The 25,348-nt window shown below is 42.3% G+C and overlaps 1 protein-coding gene and 1 gene segment (V, D, J or C); one reads left to right on the top strand and one right to left on the bottom strand.

Moving 5' to 3' along the window:
• The first annotated feature begins 12,564 nt into the window (after positions 1-12,564).
• LOC113249107 (olfactory receptor 10G2-like) lies at positions 12,565-13,521 on the top strand. The gene is given in 1 exon segment (XM_026490666.3): positions 12,565-13,521. A coding segment is annotated over 1 exon segment (957 nt).
• A 9,628-nt stretch (positions 13,522-23,149) lies between these two features.
• LOC113249106 (T cell receptor delta variable 1-like) lies at positions 23,150-23,691 on the bottom strand. The segment is given in 2 exon segments: positions 23,150-23,457; positions 23,637-23,691. Coding segments are annotated over 2 exon segments (363 nt in total).
• Between the last annotated feature and the right edge of the window lie 1,657 nt (positions 23,692-25,348).

Raw genomic sequence — 25,348 nt, 5'->3', positions numbered from 1 at the left:
GAGGGGGAGCAGGGTGGGGAGGGCGAGATTGAGAATCTTCAAGCAGACTCCCGCTGAGCATGGAGCCTGAGTGGGGGGGTGGGGGGCGGAAGGTGGGGGAGGAGCTCCATCCCTCACACGACCTGAGCCAAAACCAACAGTTGGAAGCTCAACCAACTGAGCCACCCACGCACCCCCTAAATAATTATACTTTCAAAAAGCTCTCCCTCTTTTATCTCTCTCCCTCTACCCCTTAACTTTCCCCGGATTACTTTCTCTAGGGAAAGCCTGCTACCATGTCGGAAAGACACTATGGAGAGAGCCATGTGATGAGAAACAGGCCTCTTCCCAACAGCTGTGTAACTGAGCCATCCTGGAAGTCCATCCTCCTGCCTGGCCAAACCTTTAGATGATTACATCTTGTCTAATACTTCATGAAAGACCCTGAGCCAACACCACCCAGCTAAGCTGCTCTCAAATCCTTGTCCACACAAACTATGAAACAATAAAATGTTTGTTAGCTGAATAAATGTTTAGCCACCATGTTTGGAGTAATTTATTATGAAACAATAGATAACTAATATAGTGGTAAATACACAAGTTCCTCATTCTTCTAGCAGTATCTAGTATAATGAAGTACACTTGAATGGTTTCCTTCCCCTTTCTGTCTCCTACTGGTGTTTCCTGGGAAGGGTTTCCTTCCCCTTCCCACTCTCCTACTGGTGTTTCCTGGGATTATCTCTCAAGTAACTACTTGTACTCAAACACATGCCTCAGGGCCTGCTTTTTGGGACATATATGAGACAGAGAGAAGAAAATCTATATATACTAAGACTTTGAATAAGGGAAACATAGTGGAGAGGGAGTATTATAATTCTGCCTATCGTTTTTCTCTTCCTAAAGATTTTTACATAGCTATAATTATTCTATATATTCAATTATGCACCTTATTCTTCTTGATTAATTACTATATCATTAGCAACTCAGAGTTTTATACAATTTTTTCTTTTAAAGATTTTATTTATTTATTTATTTGAGAGAGAGACCAAGAGAGTAGCAGAGGGAGATGGAGAAGTAGACTCCCCACTGAGCAAGGAGACCAATGCAGGGCTCTATCCCAGGACCCTGGGATCCTGACCTGAGCCGAAGGCAGACACCTAACTGACTGAGCCACCCAGGCATCCCAGAGTTTTTATACAGTCTTATGAATGTCTTTTATTGGCTGTGTGGCAGGTAGAATTTCAAAGAATCATTCCAAGATTCCATGCTCTAATCCCCAGAAACTTGAATATGATGAAATGTCACTCTGTAATGAGGCACATCTGATCTTAAAAAGGAGAGATATCTAGGTAGGTCTAACCTAATCACATGAGCCCTTAACTGTGAATGAACTTTTGTGGCAGAGGAAGAAGGCAGAAGATAAAGCTAGAAGATTCCAAGCCTCAGAAGGACTTGAAGTGCTATCACTGGTTTGAAGGTGGAGGGGATCACGTGAGAAGAAATACAGGGGAGCTTAAGGAGCTAAAGATGCCCCCCAATGAACAAACAGCAAGGAAACAGAGATCTCAGTCCCACAGGTACAAAGAACAGAATCCTGCCAATAACAAACGGAAAAAGACCCTGAGCTCCAGATGAGAACTCAGCCAGCCAGCAGCTTGACTTTGGTCCTGTCCTGTGATAACCTAAGCACAGAGCCAGCTGAACCTGCCTACACCTCTGACCTACAGAACTATAAACAAATATATGGGTGCTATGGGAATTTGTCATACAGCAATACAAACTAATACAGCTTTAAAATATTCCCTCCATCATAACTTACTTAAGATTGTTGCCCATAGTTTGCCCTCATGAATAATGCTGCAGTATAAACACTCTTTCTGGCCTGCCTTCCTTTCCTTTCCTTTCCTTTCCTTTCCTTTCCTTTCCTTTCCTTTCCTTTCCTTTCCTCTTTTCTTTTCTTTTTTTCTTTTCTTTTCTTTTCTTTTCTTTTCTTTTCTTTTCTTTTCTTTCTTTTCTTTTCTTTTAAAGATTCATTTATTTATTTGAGAGAGAGAGCATGTGAGAGCAGGAGAGGGGGCAGAGGGAGAGGGAGAGAGAGTGCACAGCCTGACATGGGGCTCAATCCTACGACCCCCAGATCATGACCCAAGCTGAAACCAAGAGTTGAACACCTAACTGATACCCTAGGCCTGCTTTTCTTTAAGTGAGAACTCAAAAATGGAATTATGAGGTAAAAGAAATATGAACGTTTAAGTGATCTTGATTTGTAATGTTAGATTGCTTTCCAGGGGCGCCTGGGTAGCGCAGTTGTTAAGCGTCTGCCTTCGGCTCAGGGCGTGATCCCGGCGTTCCGGGATCGAGTCCCACATCGGGCTCCTCCGCTGGGAGCCTGCTTCTTCCTCTCCCACTCCCCCTGCTGTGTTCCCTCTCTCGCTGGCTGTCTCTCTGTCACATAAATAAATAAAAAAATATATTTAAAAAAAAAAGATTGCTTTCCAACAGGATTGTGTACTTCCAAATTCCATCTCAAATTTCATTTTATAAATCAGAATGAAAACTCGCCCCTGCTTCACCCAAAGAGAATTTTTTCAATCTTTGATTCCAAACAAATCATGCAATATATGACCGATTATCATATTAACGTGGCGCAGCCCTCACTTTTCATATCCAAATAGCCTACAATTTGAGCTTCAAAGCTCTGGTCAGCTTTATCTCGTGTGGGGACAAAGCTGCAACAATAATCATCTATTTTCTAAACCTAGCTGACAGTAGGCTATAATGTTTAACAAACTTCACTGAGGATTTGAAGACAATATACAGGGAATTACAAAGCAGGAAAGGGAAATCTTAAAACTGACTACAGATTTTTACAGTTCGTGTGTGTGTGTGTGTGTGTGTGTGTGTGTTGTGTGCACAGATTTTTACTGTTTTTTTTTTTAAGATTTTATTTATTTGACAGAGATAGAGACAGCCAGCGAGAGAGGGAACACAAGCAGGGGGAGTGGGAGAGGAAGAAGCAGGCTCATAGCGGAGGAGCCTGATATGGGGCTCGATCCCATAATGCCGGGATCACGCCCTGAGCCGAAGGCAGACTCTTAACCGCTGTGCCACCCAGGCGCCCCAGATTTTTACTGTTCTTAATCCCTAATGACAATGCCTTGTCACAGAAACCCCTCCCTGGCTCTCCTTCCTCACCTTGAATTGTAGCATGTCATTTATGCTTACCTTTTCCCCTCACCTTCTATGAGTGATTATGTGCAGCAGACCCTGGCCAAGAGCTTATGCTAAGGATATAATAGGAAAACACGTTTGTGACCTTGCGGGCTTTAGCGGAAACGTCAGAGCGCAGCAGTCGAACGCCCGGCTTGTATCACGGTCTGGAACGCCCGGCTTACACAGTAGCTGGGAACGCCCAGCTCACTCAGGGTGGAACGCTGCCCTCAGATAACGAGCAGCCAGGAACGCCTGGTCCGCTAAAGGACAGAAAGCTGCCCCAACCGAAACCTGATTGCTCTTGACAATAGCCCACGGGGTCCATAGAAACATGTTTAAGAATAGGCCTCACTTGCTGAACATTACATCATCTAATCCCGTGACCTTCCCCGTGATGTACTACTATTCACTAGGATGTACTACAGATCATCCCCTTGATTGTCTTTGTTCATTGCCAATAAATACGCGAGGTTGCAGCTGTTCGGGCCATCACACTCTTGGTGGTGGTGCGCCTTGCGGTCGTCCCCTGCACTCACGCTCTCTTTTGCAAGCTAACCTGTCTGTGTCTCGTCCTTCTCCCGAATCAACACCGCAGCTCCGCAGGCACTGATGCGGCAATTATGTCTGTGCTCCCAAGCTGAAAGCTCTACACCTCATTTCTACCCTTCCCTATAAACTCCTAAAATATGTTAGGATCGTATTAATTTCTCAGAAATGCACATAATAAAGATATCCTTACAAAATTAATCAGAATACTTTACACCTCATTTTGAAGCATTTGGATTGGATTTCCAAAGTTCGGGGCCACCCTCAAAAGACCACTACAGTGGTCTCTCCTGCACAAAGAACCTACCCCATATACAAACTCCACAAGATACAAACAGTTAGTTGCCAGGATTTCACCTTCCACAAACCAGAGGACAGAGAAATACTGAGATCCAGTCCCAGAACCTCTGTCACATAACACTTAGTGAAAGTTCGAGATGAGAAGTGAAATAGCTAACACTCATATACAGCTTATTATTGCCATCACCGTTCTGAGTTACATGTCTAGAGGTAGGCAGGCAGATAGACACAGACAGAGATACACTTACATAGTTATGACTCACAACAACCCGTGAGGCAAGGTACTGTTATTATTCTCATTTTATAGATGAGGAAACTAAATCAAAGAGAAAGAAAGTGACTTGCTCAAGACCATGCAGCCAGAAAGAAGAAAATTCAAATCCAGGCAGTCTACTCCCCAAGTCCCCAGTCTTAACTCACAGCAGGCCAACCTCAGGAAATACAACTTCTCATGCCACCTTCGCCTCTGAATTTAGGTACAACCGGAGACACCCCATAGCCACCTGTCTGTCAGAGCACAGAGGTCTGAGGCAGAGCCTGTCATCCGCAGCTCCATCAGGAGGAGGTAATTGGATGCATCAGAGTGACGAAGGAATGAAGAAAAACCACCTCTCCTCTCACAGCCATCCAGAACATGGTAAGAAAAACCACTTCTCCTCTCCCAGGCATCCAGAACGTGGTAAGACAGCAGCACGGGGGCTCTGCCGTGGTGTTACTGCCGCCAGCACGGCCCATGGGACCCAGATCTCCAGCACTTGCGGTCCACCTGCTTCTGTAGCCGTCACCTGGTGGGCGGCTCAACGCCTTGCCTGCAGAGCCTGCGAGAAGACACGGACCCTGACCAGGGCAGCACAGCCCCTCATTATTTTCAAGGAGAACACTGCCACTGCTGGAGGAGTTCCTTAGAGACAAAGAAGTGGCCCTGAAGGAGCAGCAGGAGAAAGAGTAGCAGCAGCAGCGATGGGCAGCGGGGGGGGGGGGGGGGGGGGGTGCGGTATCACACGGGGACAATTAGCACCACCTCAGGAAAATGCGTACCAGAAAAGACTCTCTTGTTACAAAGACCAGAAGTTGCCATCATTTAGCTGGAAGAAAGCTACTTTGAAAACAGCCTGCGGTGTCTTCACAGGAACATTTTCTACTAATGAATCCACAGGTTTTAGTCCAACAGATTCTGTGAACAACGGACAGTAATAGAATTGTGTGTAAAGAACAGAGACGACAAACGGGAAGAATAACATAAAGGAAAGGCAGAAGTGGTCAATTTCTCTATAATAAAAGTTTCTTTTTCCCAAGGCATGAGAAAATGGAACAGGACTGTGTTTAGAGGTGGGTTATGAACATGCTGGGGGGGGGGGGGCGTTAGAGATGGTGATGGTGGTATTTGTGACAACATGGAAGAGATGGGAAAGTTTTTCTACCAGCAATCAGACATTTCTGTTAAATCCAAAGAAATAGAATATGTCCACAATACATATGTATGAATCTAGAGAAAGAAATAGAAAAACAAAGGAAACTATTAACTTTAGTTGCTTTGCTTTCGAAGGTTAAAGTTAAAAGCAAGTGGTGAGACCGCTGAAAATTTTAAGAAAAGGGGAAGGGGACTTGGTGGCATGTGAAAATCATTCAGTGGTTCCATTCACCTTGATGGGTCATCATGGAAAACGATGGCATCATACAAAGGAGCAGAGCCCTGATCCATGCAAACACACGGGGTGAGCCCCGAAAACAGTATGCTAAGTGAAAGGAGGCAGACGTCCAAGGTTGACCTAGTACCTTGCGATTCCATGGATAGGAAAAGGCCAGCCAGAATAGTCCAATCCTAGAGGGACCAAGCAGATCAGGCAGCTGGGAGACAGCTGTAGAGAGAGCCAGGGGGAGGGGGAGGAGGGGCGGGTGGGAAGGGGGTAAAGGGGAGGGGTGTTTCTTTTTGAGATGATGGAAATGTTCTGGAAATAGCAGTGACGGTTGCACAGCTTTGTGATTCCACTAAAAAAGCCCACCAAATTCTACACTTTTAAAAGGATGTGAATTATGGCATGTGAAGAAAAATTAAATAAAATAAAGCGAGTGGTGAGAATATTAACCTTTTCTTATAAATCCAGGTATTGTTTGACTTGTAAATTTTTATGTGATAAAGTGAGAACTTGAAATAAAGATGTGAAAGGAAAGAAAGAAGGAAGAGAAGACTAGGATGAAAGGAAGGAGAAAAGGAAGGAAAAGAGGGATGGAGGGAGGAAGTTCTATTTCGAACTCCCAGTTGTCACAAAAGAAAATTATCTTTTTTGACACACAGTTTTCCCAAGCTAATGGACGCCCCCCCATACAGTATCTTTACTAAATAAATTGCCTCATGAGCCTTCTGCTTGTGGCCAGATGTAGCATTGCAACTTCACACGCGCACGCACGCGCGCGCGCACACACACACACACACACACACCATTTTCTTCCTTATTAATTTAGAATGAAAAAGAATCTTAATATCATCCAGTCTCTGTTCAGACCCATCATTTTACAGTGGAGGCTCCTGAAGCTTATATCCCTCACCAGGCTTCATTTCTTCACATTTAGCCAGTTCCCCAATATTACTCAGATTAACATTAACTTTTGTAAAATAAATATATAAATACCCAAAGTTATTTGCACCGGCATATGCTGCCTATACCTGCACATGCACGTGAGAGTCAGTTTGATATCAGATCAACTCCTGGTGGGGCGCCTAGGTGACTCCATTGGTTAAGCGTCTGACTCTTGGTTTTGGCTCAGGTCATGATCTCAGGCACATGAGATCCAGTCCTGTGTCCTGTGTGGAACTGAGCAGAGATCTGCTTGAGATTCCTTCTCCTCCTCCCTCTCCCTTCCCCTCTACTCCTTCCCTGCCCCTTGTGCTCTCTCTCAAATAAATAAATAAATAAATAAATAAATAAATTTTTTTTAAAAAAAATCAACCCCTGGAGGGGCGCCTGGGTGGGTCAGTTGGTTAAGCGTCTCCCTTTGGCTCAGGTCATGATCCCAGAGTCCTGGGATGGAACCCCCAAGCTCAGCTCCCTGCTCAGTGGGGAGTTGGCTTCCCCCTCTCCCTCTGCCCCTCCCCACCACTTGTTCTCTTTCTCTCTCTCTTTCAAATAAATAAGTAAAATCTTTAAAAAAAAAAAAAAAACAACTCCTGGTAGCTTTAAATCTGAGGTTCATAATGGAAAGCATGGCTTTTTTCCTCTGTCCACAGCGTTTAATACGTGTAGCAGTTTCTCTTATTCATTCATTTAAAACCATTTACTGAGAACCTACAATGTACCAGGCACTGTGCTAGTGTTGAGGACTGCACAGAGAGCAAAACTCTCTCCTGTCACGGAGCCTACATTCTAGTGAATGAAGACAAATAATAAGCAAATAACATAGTATGTCAGATGTGCTATTAAGAAAAATACAACAGGAACAGGTTGGGGGAATCAAGAGAGACCTCGCTGATTAGATGATATCTGAACAGAAACCAGAAGGGATAACATGAGTCCCCTGATGAATATTTGGAGAGAGAGGTGATCCACTGAGACTTCACAACACCACTAAGAAATTGGAGGTCATCCAAAACTGCACTGACAAGGTTATTCCCCAGAGCTCCCTTTCCAGAGATCTACTAGAAACATTTCCTGCTCTCTCTCTCAAAATAACATAATGAGGATTTGGGGAGGGAAGATCTCATTAGGGAAATACCTTGGAGCAGGATTTCCCCTGAGGTTAGAATGTTTCTTCATATCTCTTAACAGCACAGGGGTTTTTCCCCTTTTGATCAAAACTGCAGAGGCAACAGCTGATGAATACCAACGTAAAAGAAGACTCAAGAGATAGAGACGTCACACTGGTCAGCGAGTCCTGAAAGGTAGGTGCTCTCAGATTCTGAATACTTAGTTGCCTGCTGAAACTCCTGAAAGATTTCTAAAGCCTTTCCAGAACAGATGCAGAGCCCTTTATGATAGGCTAGACTGACTCTCTGAAGGACATCTGTCTGTCTGCTGGAACATTCCAGAAGCTCAAGCACAGCCATCTTCCTCCACGACTTCGCAGCTCTGCCCATGTGAGTCCCAAGCAGATGGGAAAATAGTAAAAAAACTAGCTCCATTCAAAATAAGGCCACCAACTAATTCTGGAACTTTAAGATTTTCTGTCATTTCATCCAACTGTTAATTTCATCAATCTGTTTCTTCATCTTCTTCCGTAACTCTTTCCCAAACTGCTAGAATTAAGTTCCTTCTTTCCAAACTTAAGGAGTTCCTTTTTGCGTTGAGAAAAAGATTTGAAAGAATCTTCACTCTATTTTCTTTTCATTTTCTCTTTTTTAGGGTGGTGATATAGGGCACAGTTGAGCAGTGCTAAAGTCACAGAGGTCATGAAGAGCATTCTTTGGTAATTGTGCAAACATAGCCAGATGCATGTCCTTTCATTTCTTCAGTGCAGAAGACACTAAGTAGCTTTCCTTAAGCAAGCTCATCTTTTAAAATCTTTGGCAGAACAAAAATCTATCTACTCCTGTGACGGTAGATAAAACATGTCAAGGCCACTCAAACTCTCTGCATTTCCCCTCCTCTGCTCGAGCTCTACCACAACGTCTAACTGTGAATGAATATAAAGGAAGAGGAATATTCTTTCCAGAAACAGATTTGAGTTGGGTCTTGTCCCAAGGGTAAACAGAGGTCCTTTGATTCTAATGACATCTAACACATCACTACCAGTCCTCGTTCCTCATCTGCAGGATTTCATAACTGTCCCCTATTGGCCTAAATCCTGAAGTTTGCTCTAGAAGTACAAAGCTAGCTGGATCGAGGCTTGCCCTCCTCTGAGCCATTCCAACTGGAAAGGCAGTGCAAGAGATGTGCTCACACCCAACTGGCCTGATTTGGGGGCAGTGGGGGGGGGGGGTGTAGGAAAGTAGCCCATTCCATGATCCCATGTCTCCACAGATTTCTTATCCCCACCTGTCCTCAACTTCTCAGTGCCACTCTTTCACCCCATCTCCAGAGCCTCGCCCTAGAGTTTTCAGGACAATTGCCTCTTAAACATATATTGTTTATTCTCTAATGTCATGGCCCTTATATCCGAATGCTTTTTATATTGAATTTTAACTTTTCACTATTCTTATGTGTTTTTACATTTATATTCCAACCATTTTAAAACATGATTTTAGCAGCATCAAATAGTCTAAAACTGGGGAAATTTTTAAATATTTGTTATCTCATTAGCCAGGATAGATACACTAAAATTGTGTTTAATTTTTTGCAAATTTTTCAGTCTGCCCCTTCCCTTACTTTAAATAACCTAAGTTTCCACAGCTGAAAACAGGAGCAGACCTAAAACAAAATGACAGAAAGCTGATGGGGTGGAGGGTGGATGGGGGACCGGGGTGGCATGGAGTGGGATAGAAAGAGTGCATCCAGACTGTTTTCCTGCCTCATTAAGAGATCCAATCCTTCTGCAAACATACTTCTTGTTTCTCCAAAACTCCATCTTCTGGAAATCTACTCTGCCAACCTCTCTGCACCACAGATCACCCTTGCCTGCAACCCCTGAACACCACACCCCATGTCAAAACCACCATCCCCTGCCTAGTAAGCCTGGAAAAGTCACCCGCTTTCAAACCCACCAGCTGTAACCAACCTCAGTTTCCTGGTTCCACCAAGCAGGACACCCCGAATCTAGAAAGTAAAAGGTTACAGTAGGGCTCCTGGGAAAAGTGGAACTTGACTTATGCACAACAAACAAGAAAAAAATCAGACTGGCAAGGCAGATAAATTAGGGAGCTTTTTTCACTATACATAAATATGCATTATGGAAATCCTTTAAATAATTCCCCCAGAAGTATAGTTCTATCTAATTTGATATACAAAAATTTATTTTCCTAAAAAAAAAAAAAATCTCAGGATTATATCATTTGCCTAGGTGGAAGCACACTAATATTTTATGTTTGTATTGACAACAAAATTACTTTGGCTCATAATTAGTGTTTTATGCATAATCTTAATCCCAACTATTTCCATCTCTTCTGTACATTCTAGACAAAAAAATAAGAACTGGTCTTCCCATCTATTTTCAAATAAATCAAAGTGTCCTATAAGACTCAGGCAGTAAAAATCTGATTTCTTCTTTCTTTGTGGGCAGAGGGCATGTTTAACATTTTCTATGGACCCTGAAGAGCCAGGTATATTAAGTATTATTATTACCATTAATAGCTCTTAAATGTTAATATGTGAATTTAAGTTACTTTATATGAACAGGGGAGAGGGGAAGAAGGAAAGGGAGAGAGAGAATCTCAAACAGATGCCCCACTGAGATAGAGCCCAACACGGGGCTCAATCTCATGACCCTGAGGTCATGACCTGAACTGAAATCAAGAGTCAGACCCTTAACTGCTTAACCAACTGAGCCACCCAGGCTCCCCAAAATTTAAGTTACTTCTAAAAATAACTGAGGGACGCCTGGGTGGCTCAGTCAGTTAAGCGTCTGCCTTCAGCTCAGGTCATGATCCTGGCATTCTGGGATCAAGTTCCACATGGAGATCCCTGCTTAGGAGGGAATCTGCTTTTCCCTCTGCCTGCTGTTCCCCCTGCTTGTGCTCTCTCTCTCTCTCTCTCTCTGATGGATAAATAAAATCTTTTAAAAAATAAAATAAAATAAATTTTAAAAATAAAAATAAAAAATAATGGAGATAAAATCTTCAGGAAAATTTTCTGATGGGGATTAAAGGGTTAAACCTATTAATATTTACATATTATTTATAATTAATCTGTTACTATTTTAATTGTTCTCTAAAAACAGTCACTGAAATTACAAAGATACTATGGTTAAACAGCAGATGAACCCATCACCAACCTGAGTGTGGGGAGAAAAATATCAGTCTATTCAACAAATACATGTCATCCTTCTATCTTTTCATCTGGATAAGAAACTTCAAATTCGGGGCGCCTGGGTGGCACAGCGGTTAAGCGTCTGCCTTCAGCTCAGGGCGTGATCCTGGCGTTATGGGATCAAGCCCCACATCAGGCTCCTCCGCTATGAGCCTGCTTCTTCCTCTCTCACTCCCCCTGCTTGTGTTCCCTCTCTCGCTGGCTGTCTCTATCTCTGTTGAATAAATAAATAAAATCTTTAAAAAAAAAAGAAACTTCAAATTCTCTTAAGGTCTTAGAGTTAATACATGGTCGACTGCATATATATATATATATATATATATATATATATATATATATATATATAAAGATCAAGTCCTGCATTAATCAATGCTATTAAAAATAAACAATAAAAATTGCTCTATAACCCCATACAAAAAAAACAATCCCAAACCAATAGGCCACATAAATCAACCAATAAACCTAAATAATATGCTGGAGCAATAACAAACATGAGTGACCCTCCAGGTTTGTAATAATAAAACTCAACCCATACTGCATAAGAATGAGAGGGTTGCTTGCCAGTCAGGTGGGTCCAAGGGTCAGACAAACAAGATGAAGCAAAGAAAGAAACACAGTGTCACATCAGTGGGGTTTGGCAACATCCATCCAATTGGCCATTCAGTCATTCAGAAAATAATGACCACCTTTGCTGTGTTAGATGGGATGACTAATGGGGGAGACAAATAAGAAATTAGACAATAGTAACAGAATGTTATACGTGCTCTGAAAAGTGTAAGCATGGTCTTCAGGAATCAACAAAGTCTTCTTGAAGAAGAGGACCCCCAAACTCAGTCCTGAAGGGAAAGTGCACATTACCCAGGTGAAGTGAGCAGAGAAGTTCTCATGTACATAGGCTTAAGCTGGAGTAGGACACTGTGAGAGCCCTGAGGAGTCCCATGAACTGAACAGTAAGGAGGAATTACAAGGGGATTGACAGAGTGGCAAATAGGGCCATATAATGAATATTTTTACAGGCTATGGTAAGGAGATGGGATCTTAGCTGAGGCATTGCAATGCTGATAAGTGGAAGAAAAAGTAAATGTGGTAATGTGGGGTATGTGTTCCATACTGCTCTGCCTCGACCTTGGCCCCTTTCAGTGAACACCCTTTTTGGTTGGAGTTATTGGTTCTTCTCTGTCATTCACGTGTTCCCCCTTATGCCTTGATCTGCCAAGTTCTGCTTCTCAGTATCTCCTAATAGATAAGAGTTTCCACCCATCTAGGAAACTAACCAGTCTCTGGACAGTTTCTCTTATCAAGTAAACCAAAATAGCTGATAGCAACACCACCTTTTCTTAAAAAAAAAAAAAAAGAAAGAAAGGAAGGAAGGAAGGAAGGAAGGGAGGAAGAAAGAAGGAAAGAAAGAAAGAAAGAAAGAAAGAAAGAAAGAAAGAAAGAAAGAAAGGAAGGAAGAAAGAAAGGAAGAAAGAAAAAAGAAAATGAAATTTAAAAAGTAAGTTGTAACAGTATTCTGTTTATGTCATCATTCTTAGGCATTAACCATCAGACAAAGCATTCTCTTGCCTCCTGCCTGTGTATATTTCCCTTGTCTGACTTCACCATTCATCTTAGCAGACTACAGAAAGACATGGGAGAGACCACAAATACATCCCTGGACACGGTGGTGACAGACTTCATTCTCCTGGGCTTACCTCAACCCCCAAGTCTGAGGACCCTCCTCTTCCTGGTCTTCTTCATCATTTGCGACCTGACTCAGCTGGGAAACCTGCTCATTCTGCTCACTGTGTGGGCTGACCCAAAGCTCCAGGCTCGCCCCATGTACATTCTTCTGGCCGTGCTCTCATTCCTGGACATGTGACTCTTCTCAGTCATCGTCCCTCGGTTAATATTGGATTTTACTCCCGCCAGCAAGGCAATCCCCTTTGGTGGCTGTGTGGCTCAGCTGTATTTCTTTCACTTCCTGGGCAGTACCCAGTGCTTCCTCTACACCCTGATGGCCTACGACAGGTACCTGGCAATATGCCAGCCCCTGCGCTACCCCATGCTCATGAATGGGAGGTTATGCACCAGCCTCGTGGCTGGAACTTGGGTGGCAGGATCCATCCATGGGTCTATCCAGGCCACCTTGACCTTCTGCCTGCCCTACTGTGGGCCCAACCAGGTGGATTACTTTATCTGTGACAACCCTGCGGTATTGAGACTGGCCTGTGCTGACACAACCATCAATGAGCTTGTGACCTTTGTGGACATTGGGGTGGTGGCCGCCAGTTGCTTCATGTTAATTCTACTCTCCTATGCCAACATAGTCCATGCCATCCTGAAGATTCGCACTGCTGATGGGCGGCGCCGAGCCTTCTCCACCTGTGGCTCCCACTTAACCGTGGTCACCGTCTACTACGTGCCCTGTATCTTCATCTACCTCAGGGCTGGCTCCAAGAGTCCCCTGGATGGAGCAGTGGCCGTGTTTTACACTGTTGTCACTCCATTTCTGAACCCCCTTATCTATACCCTGAGGAACCAGGAAGTGAAGTCTGCTCTGAAGAGAATAAGGGCAGGTAGAGGGGCCACCAGCGAAAATAAGTAACTACAGTCTCGGCGACTGCCTGCATCACCGTTGCTACCACACCTCTCATTTTTAAGTACTCTACACCCAACATGGGGCTCAAACTCACACCCCGGAGATCAAGAGCCAGCCAGGCACCCCTGACATTATTTGTTTAGAAATAAATGTATAGGGTGCCTGGCAGGCTCAGTCAGTTAAGCGTCTGCCTTAGTCTCAGGTCAAGATCCCAGGGTCCTGGGATGGAGCCCAAGCCTGGATGGGTTCCTTGCTCAGTGGGGAGCCTGCTTCTCCCTCTCCTTCTGCCCCTTGCCCTCCCCTGCTCATTCTCTCTCTCTCAAATAAATAAATAAAATCTTTTAAAAAAGAAACAAATGTATACCTTACTTCCACCACTCTGACTACCTTGTGAGATATAAAAATGCCTTATTAAAGGTTGAAAAGGATGAGAATGTGTCAGCAACCTTGGAATTCTGTTATGTCAGAAAATATGAAAGGAAAAAAAAATGACATTCTCTTTACCCCTAAATCCTAGTAGAAATTTCTATGACTTCTTTGCTTCTTTGCTTATGCATGGCATTAACATTCCCAAGCGCTTAAACTTTAAAATATGGATCATTTATGCGTCCTTTCTGTTCCTCACTGTCTCCACGTGCTAAGACGTCAAATTCTGTCCCCTCCACTTTTAGAATGTCTCTCTTGATTTCCTGACTAGATTTTTGTCCTCTTCTTCCTCATCCACAGCACAGCCAAAATTACAGAGAATCTATAGGACCCTCCAATGAATGTAAAATAAAGGCACGTTCCTTAATCTGGAGTTCAAAGTCCAAAAAATCGGCACCCAACACACCTTCTCTTCCCTCTCTTCCCTCTCCCGTCCTTGCTGACTTACTGCATGCCTTGAGCACATCCGAGGCTTGCCTGCCACTCGTACACAAGCTTTCCCCTCTGCCTAGAACACCCTCCCATCCAAATTCATATTGTCAAATCCTTTTAGGACTCTTTTCAGAAGAGTGTGAAACTATACCCTCCAAATTTTAAAACTGCCCTTTTTTTTTAATTAATATATTTGTACCACTTTAAAAAAATTTTTGAGGGAGGGGCTAGCAAGATGGCAGAGCAGTAGGAGATCTAAATTTCATCTGGTCCCAGGTTTCAGCTAGATAGTTATCAAAACATTCTGAACACCTACAAACTCAACAGGAGATCGGAGAAAAGAATAGCAGCAACTCTATGAACAGAAAATCGACCACTTTCTGGAAGGTAGGACGTGTGGAGAAATGAATCTGAGGGGACATATGGGAAGACAGACCGAGGGGCTGGGGGGGGTCATCAGCCGGCCCCTGGCAAGTGGTAGAGCCAGGGAGCACAAAATCAGGGTTACCAGGTAGCTGTCGCCATAGAACAATTTAATGCAAATAAAGAGTACAAGGGCTGTGGGCTGCTTCTAAGTGCCTTAGAGAAATTGGAGAAAGAAAATAATGAACTAAGGGCAATACCTTTTCAACTCAAGGTCCAGGCAAGGAGCTGGAAAGTTTCTGTGACTGTCTTGATGGAAATCCGTATTTCTCATAGCTGCAGGGTCTGATATTTCTGAAAACCAAACCCAAAGGCTAATCTTATGGGTAGCTGGATAATACCAATTTGATTCAAGACCTCTTATGGTTAAAGTTAGGGCATTGATTGGAATTGACTTAGGCTCCTGAAAACTGAGATAGGAACATGTGGGCAGACTCTGATGAAATTGAGGCCTTGCAGCCCCTCAGTCTCCTTTCTGCCAAAGCCGACTTCCTCCCTTGTCCGAGGAGTTTAGTCCCTCCCTGCTTGAAGAACCTGTGATGACCTATTGTCTGGATAATGGATAAAGGCTGAGACTCCTCGAGACACACCCTCAATATCTTCCATTGTTCCTGTATCTACAGCCAGACACAGGGCAGGCCCCATGGGGACAAGTACAAAATAATGAGGTGTCTTACATGCCAACAGAATTGTAAGATCTTCCTAATTTATATTTATATGGCCAAAAGTTTATACAATTTAAAATTTTAAGTTTATGTAATTTAAAAAATTTAAAAATTTTATATAATTGCAAATTTTCATTCTTCCCTTCTCCCAAAAGACCTGCAGCCATCTACCAAGGTGATAAGGCATGAGGGAAGGGAAAATAACTAGACTTTTTGGGGGATTTCTGGACACTGGCTCTGAAATGATACTAAGTCTTGGAAACCCAGTATGTCACGACACTATTTATCAAAGTAGGGGTTTATTAAGGCTGAATGACTAATGGTATTTTGGCTCAGGTCCATCTGACAGTGTATCTAGCTGGGCTCTGAACTCATCTAATGGTTATTTCCCAAGTTCTAGAATACCTAATTGAAAGAGACACACTCAACGAATAGCAGAATCACTACAAGTGTTATCTGATCTGTGGAATGAGGGCAAGTAGAAGACACGAGAACTGCCACTGTGTTCCAAAACAGTAGATCCAAAGTAGTACTGCATCCCAGAGGAACTGTAGAGACTCCAGCACAACTCCATCACCCCATCTATTTGGTCCGAGTCAAAGGTGGATGGCTCTAGAAGAATGACAAAAGATTTCTGTAAACTTAATCAGATGGTGAATAGAATTGCAGCTGCTGTTCCAAATGTGGTTTCATTGCTGGATTAAATCAACAAATCCCTTGATTTGGGACTTGAAATGGAAAATAATTTTGTTGCTCTATGTACATACTAGCAGAGACTACTGGAAGCATTTTTTTTCACCCAGAAGGGCCAGATGTATACCTTCATTGTTTCACTTTAAGGATCTATCAGTCCTCCCCACCTTATCCGTCCTATTCCACAGCAAACTGATCGCTTCTCCACAAGACATCACATGGATCCACTACCTTGATGGACCAACTACTTTAGACACCTTGGTAAGACATATATATGCTAAAGGGCAGGACATACATTCCAGAAAAATTTAGGGTCTTGCTCCTTCAAATAAGTTTTTTGGGTTTCCATGGTCTGGGACAAGTTGAGATATCTCTTGCTGGGTCAAGGTCAAACTGCTACATCTGGTCTCTCCTACCATTAAGAAAGAGTCACAATACCGGCCGTGTTGCACCGGATTTTGGAGGCAACATATGCCTTATTTGGCTGTGTTGTTATTAGCCTAGACCTATGTACTGAGTGATTTGAAAGGCTTCCAATTTTGAAAGGTGCCTAGAAAAAGAGAGCTGCCAAATTGGTGGTCCTGGTCCCCCAAATAGATGCTCTTTCACCAGGAGACAAGGGTTTTGTAAAATGGTAAGTTACAGCTGCTGTGTAACCAACTACCCCAAACGGAGGTGCTTTAAAACCAACCTTTATTATCATCTCTTAGAGTGCTGTGGGTTGAGTGGGCTTAGCTCTGTGTTTCTTGTTCAAGGTCTCTCATGTTCCTTGTCAGGTGTCGGCTGGACTGCAGTCATCTGATGGCTCAGCTGGGTATGATGTCTTCTATGGCTTCCTTGTTAACATGATGGAGCTTGGGTTGGGCGTGTTGTCCTGAAATTGGTGAGGGCTGACAAGGCGTCTTTCTCTCATTTGGCTTCTTCACAGCATGGTGGTATGCAAGTAGCAGAACAGCTTACGTGATAGCTGCCTTCCCCCAGAATGAGTGTTCCAAGAAACTGAGACAGAAACTACAAAGCTGCTTCTGACAGAGCCTCAGTAGTCATGTAACATCATTTCTGCCACATTCTACTGGTTACAGTTGAGTCCAAATTTCAAGGTGAGGGGACGACACAGAGTCTGAGTATTGGGAGGCACAGTTCATTGGAGGACCATCTCTGGAGACTAACTGTCCCAGTTGCCTTGAAAACTTGCTGAATAGACAAATTTTTACCTCAATAACTATTCTCTTTACTAACAAATATTTATGAGCAACACACAGTGTGTGAGAGCCTTAAGGTAAGTAGAAGAAACTGAGAAAGCATTGTACTTATCCTCAAAGTTTGTACACTCTACCGTGAAATATTCATATTAACAGTGAGGCTTAGAGCAAGCTGGGAATCCCAGAAGTGAGAATTAATGGACTGGTACTGATGGACAATGTGTGTATTACAGCTCTCTGGGGTGAAATAAATAAATTGATAATGGGCTTCTGTACATAGTTGTATCAACAATAAAATGATGGAATACTTTCCTAGCTGAAATTTTTTACAACCCAGTGATTCTTAATCTGTAACTAACTCATTCCTCATAAGACCTGCTTACCTCAAGAAATTGTTTATGAGGATACATTGGAGTAAGTGTCAGAAGGACCTTGTAAACTATAAACAGGGATACAAATGTATGAGACAGCTTTTAACTTTTCAAAAAGAACGAGTGATAGATGTGAAATAAATACTTGTTGAATAAATGAATTAGAAGGTAAAACACTCTTGAAACAAATTTAATACATGGTTAGCTGAACTGCTGCCCCTTTGCAAGTTATAATATTATTGCTTACTCAGCCTTATTATACTTGACAATTCTTGGAGTCTTGTGTCTTAATCCTTCATTTGTCCTAGATTTATGGCTTGATGAGAATAAAAGCAGATGAAGGGGAAATACAAGAGAGACAGTGTCATGTCTTAGTGATAAATAACATCATTTATTTTTTTGTACATGCATCAGATCTTTATTTATTTAATAATTCTGGCAAAGTCCTGGGCTTCCTGGTGCTTATATTCTTGTGGATAGACAGATAAAAAATATGCCAACAAATATACAATATGATGTCTGCTCATGATGATTCTCATGCAAAGATGTGAGACAGGGTAACGAGAAAGAGGGATGGGTTGGGTGAGTACTGACTTATAGGATCGAAGGAAAGACCTCTCTGATGAGGTGGCGTTTGAGCAGTGATCTGAATGATGGGATGAAGAGAATCATTTGAAGCAAGAATATTCAAGTAAAAAAAACCCAGAGGTGGAAGCCTGCTTGGGCCATTCAAGGAACCATTCTGGGGGTTAAGAGTGACCACAGTAGAGTAAGAAAGGTGAAGGAAGATGGGAAATATTCAGTAAACTTAAGAGTCTTCTACCTGTCATGTTCTGTGTAATATTGAGGATATCAAGGTGAAAGAGACATAATTCTTGGTCTTGAGGAATTGAATATCCTAGAGGAAGCAGGAAATAAATATCTAAATACATAAGAAGATGAATGTTATTCTGGAGGTATGTACAAATTTCAAAGGGATCCAGAGAGAGACCTTAATTTTGCCTGAAAGATCAAGGACAGCTTCAGCGGGATGTCAGGGGACCATGATGCGGAGGTGATGATGAGTTTGGAAACTCCAAACAAAGGAAAGGGTAGAGGGAAGGATGGAGACAAGAGAAGTATTCGCTCATGATATTTCCTAAATTTAGTATTTTGGTATTTCCAGGTCAACGTTGGTGAGAGATGTGTCAGGCAATGAGGTTGAATTGGTAGCTAAAGGCAAATGATATGTGGGCTTATGCCAGGCTAAGCCTAAAAAATTTTGAGTAAAATCACTAAATTTGCCTTCTATATAGGACTGTGAGACAAGAGAGTATCGTTAACTAAGACAAGAAATACAGAGGCAGAAGAGCTTGGAGTAGGGGACGTGAAAACATCATGAGTTTTAGGCTTGTACAGTTTATATTGCTCAAAGGTCATCTAACCAAAAGGATGCTGGAGGTACAGAGCAAAAGCAAGGTTAGAAGCATAGTCATTAGGACATAGGTATTTGTTGTAATCAAGGTGTGGACAAAGAATTAGACTAAGGTCGGAGCCAGAAAAACAGCAACATTTAAAGCAGGAAATAGAGACGAATTGCCTACAGGAATCACCACGGTATCACTGACCATACAGTATTCTAATATTTTATTTACAAGCTTAATTTCCCAAGTGGACTGTGAAATTGAAGGAAATAATTACAGCTCATCTTTTTTGTGTGTATTTGTATTCCCAGCGACTATCCCAGTGCCTTGTACATGGGATACTTAATATATGTATATTCAAATGAATGGGTGAATAATTAATTAATTAAGGACTCTACAGTTTGACATTTCTGCTCGGTGCTTCTGTCTTTCAGTGTGACATTTCATAGCAATAGTTCTTTGTGTCTTTTTATTTTTATTACTTTTTTTATGGTACAAGGAACACACATTTACTGAAGAAAAATTAGAAAAAGGAAAGCTAAAAAAAAAAAATCACCCTGAATTCCACTACTAAGAATAGCTATTGTTAACATTTCATGTCTATCCTTTTAGGCCACTGCTATCAATAGAAATACAATGTGAGCCACATACATAATTACAATGTTTTATTAGCCACATTAGAAGAAACTATAAATAAATATATAAAATTAATTGTAAAACTAGATTTTATTTAACCCAATAAACCCAAAATATCATTTCAACTTTAGTCAATAAAAAGATACCAATGAGATTGTTTACATTCTTTCCTTCATACTAAGTCTTTGAAACTTGGTGTATATTTCACACTCACAGCACATCTCAGTTTGGACCAGTCAGAGTTCAAGAGTTCAAGACCCACCTGTACTTAGTGGCTATGTCTTGGACAACACAGTTCAAGACTCTTTTTGATGTATATATAGTGATATGGGTATACGTAAAATTGTGATTCTCCCTCCACAAAATGCAGGCCCTATGAAACCTACAGTTTTGTAAGTTTTTATAATAGATGTTTAATTTTAGGACAGTTTTGGATTTACCGGAAAGTTGTGAGGATGGTACACATAGTTTCCATACACCACACACCCAGTGTCCCTTATTATTAACATCTGACAATGGTACAGTTGCCACAATTAATAAAACAATACATTATTGGTTTTACTACATTATTATTAATTAACATTCATAGTTTAGTAGACTTACTTTGATTTTACCTAATATCCTTTGTCTCCTGCAGAATCCCGCTAGGAGACCACATTACATTTAGTTATGTCTCCTTAGGCCCCTCTTGGCTATGACAATTTCTCAGATTTTCCTTATTTTTGAAGATCTGGACAACTTTGAGGAGTATTAGTTAGATATTTTGTAGAATGGCCCTCAATTGGGATTTTTTCTGGTAATTTCCTCATGATTAGACTGGGGTTTATGGGTTTTGAGGAGGAAGACCATGGAGGTAAATACCATTTCTCATCGTGTCATATCAAGGGGACATGCTACCAACATGACCTATCTCTGTTGATGTTGACCATGATCACTGGGCTAAGGCGGTATTTGTCAGGTTTTTCCACTCTAAAGGTGCTCTTTGTCACCTTTTCCATACTGTCCCTTTTGCAAGGAAGTCACTGTGTGAGGCACACACGTAAGGAGTGGGAAGTGTGGGGTGTCTACATATTTAGAATTCTGCATGGGAGATTGGTCTGTTCTCCCTCATGTATTTATTCAATAATTCATATCAGTGACCCTTGGATACTCATTTTAAACTTTGGGTTATTATTCAATACTACTTGATATATTTTGTTGCTCCAATTGTTCCAGCTTTGACCACAGCGAGCTTTCTCAGTTGATTCCTATGTCCCTTTAACATAGCCCCATCATGGATGGTGGTGGTGCTTTTCTTTTTTTGAATGCTCTAAGATGCTTCAGCCTCATCTTGCCTCAGCCCTAGAGTCAGCCATTTCTCCAAGGAGTTCTGGTTCCTTTTATTGAAAAATGGAATTCGAAACCAAGATACGAACCACACCTGCGTGGCTCAGTCAGTTGAATATCTGACTCTTGATTTTGGCTCAGGTCATAATCTCAGTGTCGTGGGATCGAGCCCCCTGTCAGGCTCTGCGCTTCTGTGAGTCTGCTTTTCCCACTGCCCCTCCCCCTGCTCATGCTCTTTTCTCATAAATAAATAAATAAACAAACAAATAAATAAATAAATAAATAAAATCTTTAAAAAAAAGAAGAAGAAACCAAGATACGAGATCTAGGCATGCTCAATGCTACTGTGCTATCCTCAGAAACATCAAGGTGTGAAATAGATTTTGAGAGATAGTGAGTTCAAAAGGTAGAAATGGAAGGAAACATATTGCAGGAGAGGCAAACAGCAGGAGCAGAATTTTGGACTTGGGAAAAGCACAGTGTCACAGGGAATCCAGAAGTTTTAAGCAAGCACGATTCTTTGGATGGATGCTATAGGGAGATTGATCTGGCAGCACTAAGCAAGGTGACCCAGAGCAGGAAGAGTCTGGAAAGGGAGGGAACAGCTAAATGTCGGGGGCAATAATAGGTACAGGTGTGAGATTAGTCCCTCCTCCTTGCTACCCGGGATCATGTGAGAGGAAAGAGTTGAACAACTGATCTAATATGAAAAGTTTGAAGAGTTGTAACCTTTCTCAACTACAGCACGCCAAAAGTTTAAATTTCAAATATTTTATTTGGTTAATTCATTTTACCCAATGTTGTCTTTATTGAGTTATCTTTTTTAATTAGGTCCCTTTTGATTGCAAGTGATGGAAAACCCAACTCAAAATAATTTATAAGAAAAGAGCAAATAATTATCTTGCATTTTTGGTGTCTTCCCTCTAGCCCTTTGTGCTTATGACTTGGGTGCACACTATTCCCTTCCTCCCGCCAGAACTTGAGTTTCTTGGCCTAAGGGCTTTCTCTTACTGCCCAGCCTGCTTGGCAGACTTAAGTGCTGGGGAATCAGCACTCGTATCCCCAGGAGTTATCTTCCACCCATGACACACGAGATTTGGGGTATCAATACCTTAGTTCCTTTGGCTCTCAAGTGGGACAAGTTGAAGCAAGTGTCTCACACTGGTTCTCAGAAATCCCTGGTAGGATGAAACTCTGGGTGCCCGCAGTGGCAGCTGGCTTGAGAACACACGTGCCCTTCACTGGCTGATTTCCCTTCCTGTCATTCTTCCCAGAGCCCCTGGGATCACCTCCCAACTAAACCACTTGCACTTGAATCCTTGTCTTCTTTGGGGGAATATAAGCTAAGGCAGATGGTGTGTACAACTGAAAAGTCCCAAGTAGATCTCTAATCACTGCAGGGTCTGGAGCCTCAAACAATGTTGTGGGAGCTCAGTTCACCCTCTCTTTTCAGGATCATGCTCTTCCTTTGTGGTGGGAAGGGGGCTGTTGGCAGCTCTAGGTTTCCAGCCTCGCCTCTTACCTCCCCAGCAGTAGTCCTAAGAATTTCACATTAAGTTTTGGGTTGGGGATTTGGGCCAGGTACCTATCCTTGAACAAATTGTTGTGGTCAGAGAGGTGAACTATGTTAATTGGCCAGGGAGCACAAGGGTGGGTTCTGCCTCATCTACACCCAGATATGGGGTAGGAGGAGGTGTGGCTTGGTTACCCAGGGAAAATCAAGGTGTTGTCACCAGAAAAGGGGGATGGATATTGGGCAGATGGAAAAGACAGATGAGTATCTCGGTCAGCTATGTCATCCTCAGGCACCAAGATTCCGAGATGACAATGCTTTTGAGGTGGGATCTTATAACCACAACTCTTTCTTTGATACGAGATGTGGGAAGATTGTTGCTAGAACATTCATCAGCTTCCTCTAGACCCACCAGTGCCACCCACCGTGTCTTCTGTCTACCCTTTTCCTGTCCTGCGGGTTGTTTTCTCCTAAGCTCCTGGAGCAGGTGGCTGTTTCATGCTGAGCGCAGGGGGTTTTTGTAAGGCTCTCCCTGTCACTCTTCTCACTGTGTAGTTTCTCCAACAGCACAGAAATAGATGTCTGTGTCTGAAGGCTGCAAGCCTGTGATGGTCAGCTTTAGGGATTTGCTTCCTTTCTGAAAGGACAGAGCATATCGTCCTTGCTTTTGGCTGCTGCTATCAGAAAACATGCTAATGATTTGAGTCATCTTTCCATTGGGAGGCTGGTGATACCAGTTCATCACATAGTAGTTATAGCTGAGTGTGAAGCTGCAGTCCAACGTCACAGACTGTCCCTCCTCTCCACGCACTGTACTCGGAGATTGACGGACCTTGTCCGCATATCTGGATCCTGTAGAAAAGAAGAAAAACAGGACTTAGCTGCTGCCATTGCTGCCAAGAAAGCTGTCACAAAGATTCAGGTTTTGACCCAGAAAACAAAGTGGGGAAAGGCACAGTCATGTTCTCTTCTAACTTCTTTCCCAAACCTCCTTCCTCGGACCCTGGCCGCAGGGTTGGTGCGCTCCTTACCAAGGTGGATGAAGGCCGCCAATGTGCATAACACAGCCAGCAGCCTGGACTGCATCCTCGGGGTCCTTCCCGCCTGAGCAATGGCTCTTATTCTGCCTGCCACCTGCCAGGCCCTTTGTAGTGTCACTGGAGCTGGGTGGCCTTGCAGTTTTGCTCTATAGAGCTGGAAGCCGGGGTTCTGCCCATGCAAGCTGAGTCACACTTCCTGCCGTCTGTGTTTGCCTCTCTTCCTCCAGGCCTCTCTTCTCTAATTGATCTGTAACATGTTGCATGCTGTTTATCATGAAAACTTGTCCAATGTAGACATAACCAAAAAGGAGAACGTAGACAATACAATCCAACCATAATCTCATCACCCAGAGATAAATACTGTTAACATTTCGCTGTATTTCTTTCAGTATTTTTAATGCAAATATGCGTACTTTCAGGGAATTGGGATCAAATTAAAGTATTTTTGTTTACCGTTATGTACACGAGCGTGTCACAGTCACTCACTGCATGTGAACATGTGCTGTTTACAGCTTCGCACTACTCTGTCGTATCAGCGTGCCTGAATTTGTTTAAGCACCACTGTTTGACAACGTTTTCTTTCCTCTTTGACTGGTTTAAATACGATTCAGTGGACACTGTAAATATAAGTCTTTGCCTTTCTGACAATTTGTATGTAGCTCTGTTGTTTTAAAGTTTTTAATTACGGGAAATGCAAACATCCACAGAAGAGAGAATAGTGTAATGAAACCACTCGTACTCATTGTCCAGGTTCTTCAATTACCAACTCATGGCCGATCGTGTTAGTTTTCACCCTCCTCATCCTACACACATCTGACGTCTCCCACTTCTGCTTAGTTTAAAGCAAATCCCAGACATCTTGGGGCTGTGTACTTTACTCAGGAGACACGTAATGTCAGATTGTCTTGTGTGTGTGTGTGTGTGTGTGTGTGTGTGTGTGTGTGTGTTGCTAGTGACTGTTCATAAACAATGACTAGATCTATTGTTTGATTAGGAGTTGGTTTGCAAAATGATGATATTCTAATGATATCATTTCTACTTCATTCATTAACTGAAGTATTTCTATAAAGATAAATTTTCCTTGTCAATTACTTGATTTTTCTTTGGGGTTAAGTGTGTGATTCTTTCCATTCATTTATTAGTTTTCAAGATAATGAGCTGGTGACCTTTAGGGTGGCCAGCCATTCCTGTTTGCCTGAGATGGAGGGGATTCCTCAGGACATGGGGTTTTTCAGTACTAACCCCGAAATAGTCCCAAGTAAATCCCAGGCAACCACGATAAATCTCCAAAAGTAATCGAGGAGGATTCTTTTATGAACTCATGGATTTAAACATACGTGGTGTGTTTCAATCTGTTGGATTCATGATCTTTTTGTTGTGGGAATTGTCCCATCTTTACCAGCAGAAATCCTTTCATGCTGGCTCCTGGTCTTTTTGATATGACCTCTGTGGTCCGTGATAGTTTTCCTAGTTTTCTGGGAGAAAGAGATATTCTAGGCTCATTTGTACACTTTCTCCCCCAGAAACGGAGTCAGCCATGTGTGATTAATGGTAAATGTGTTTTCTCTTTCCAGTTCTGATGTTTTTATTATTTTTCTGCACTCGTTAAGACATTTAGTGAAATGTAGAATAGAAAGAATAATATTGGAAATTGTTGTCTTTTTCAAATTTTTAAGGGAATGCTTTTAACATCTCACTTTGAA

The sequence above is a fragment of the Ursus arctos genome, unplaced genomic scaffold (genome assembly GCF_023065955.2).
Source record: "Ursus arctos isolate Adak ecotype North America unplaced genomic scaffold, UrsArc2.0 scaffold_17, whole genome shotgun sequence".
In the NCBI taxonomy this organism is placed as follows: Eukaryota; Metazoa; Chordata; class Mammalia; order Carnivora; family Ursidae; genus Ursus; species Ursus arctos.
The sequence above is the reverse complement of the archived record's forward strand: the minus strand, read 5'-3'. Positions and strand labels throughout refer to the sequence as shown.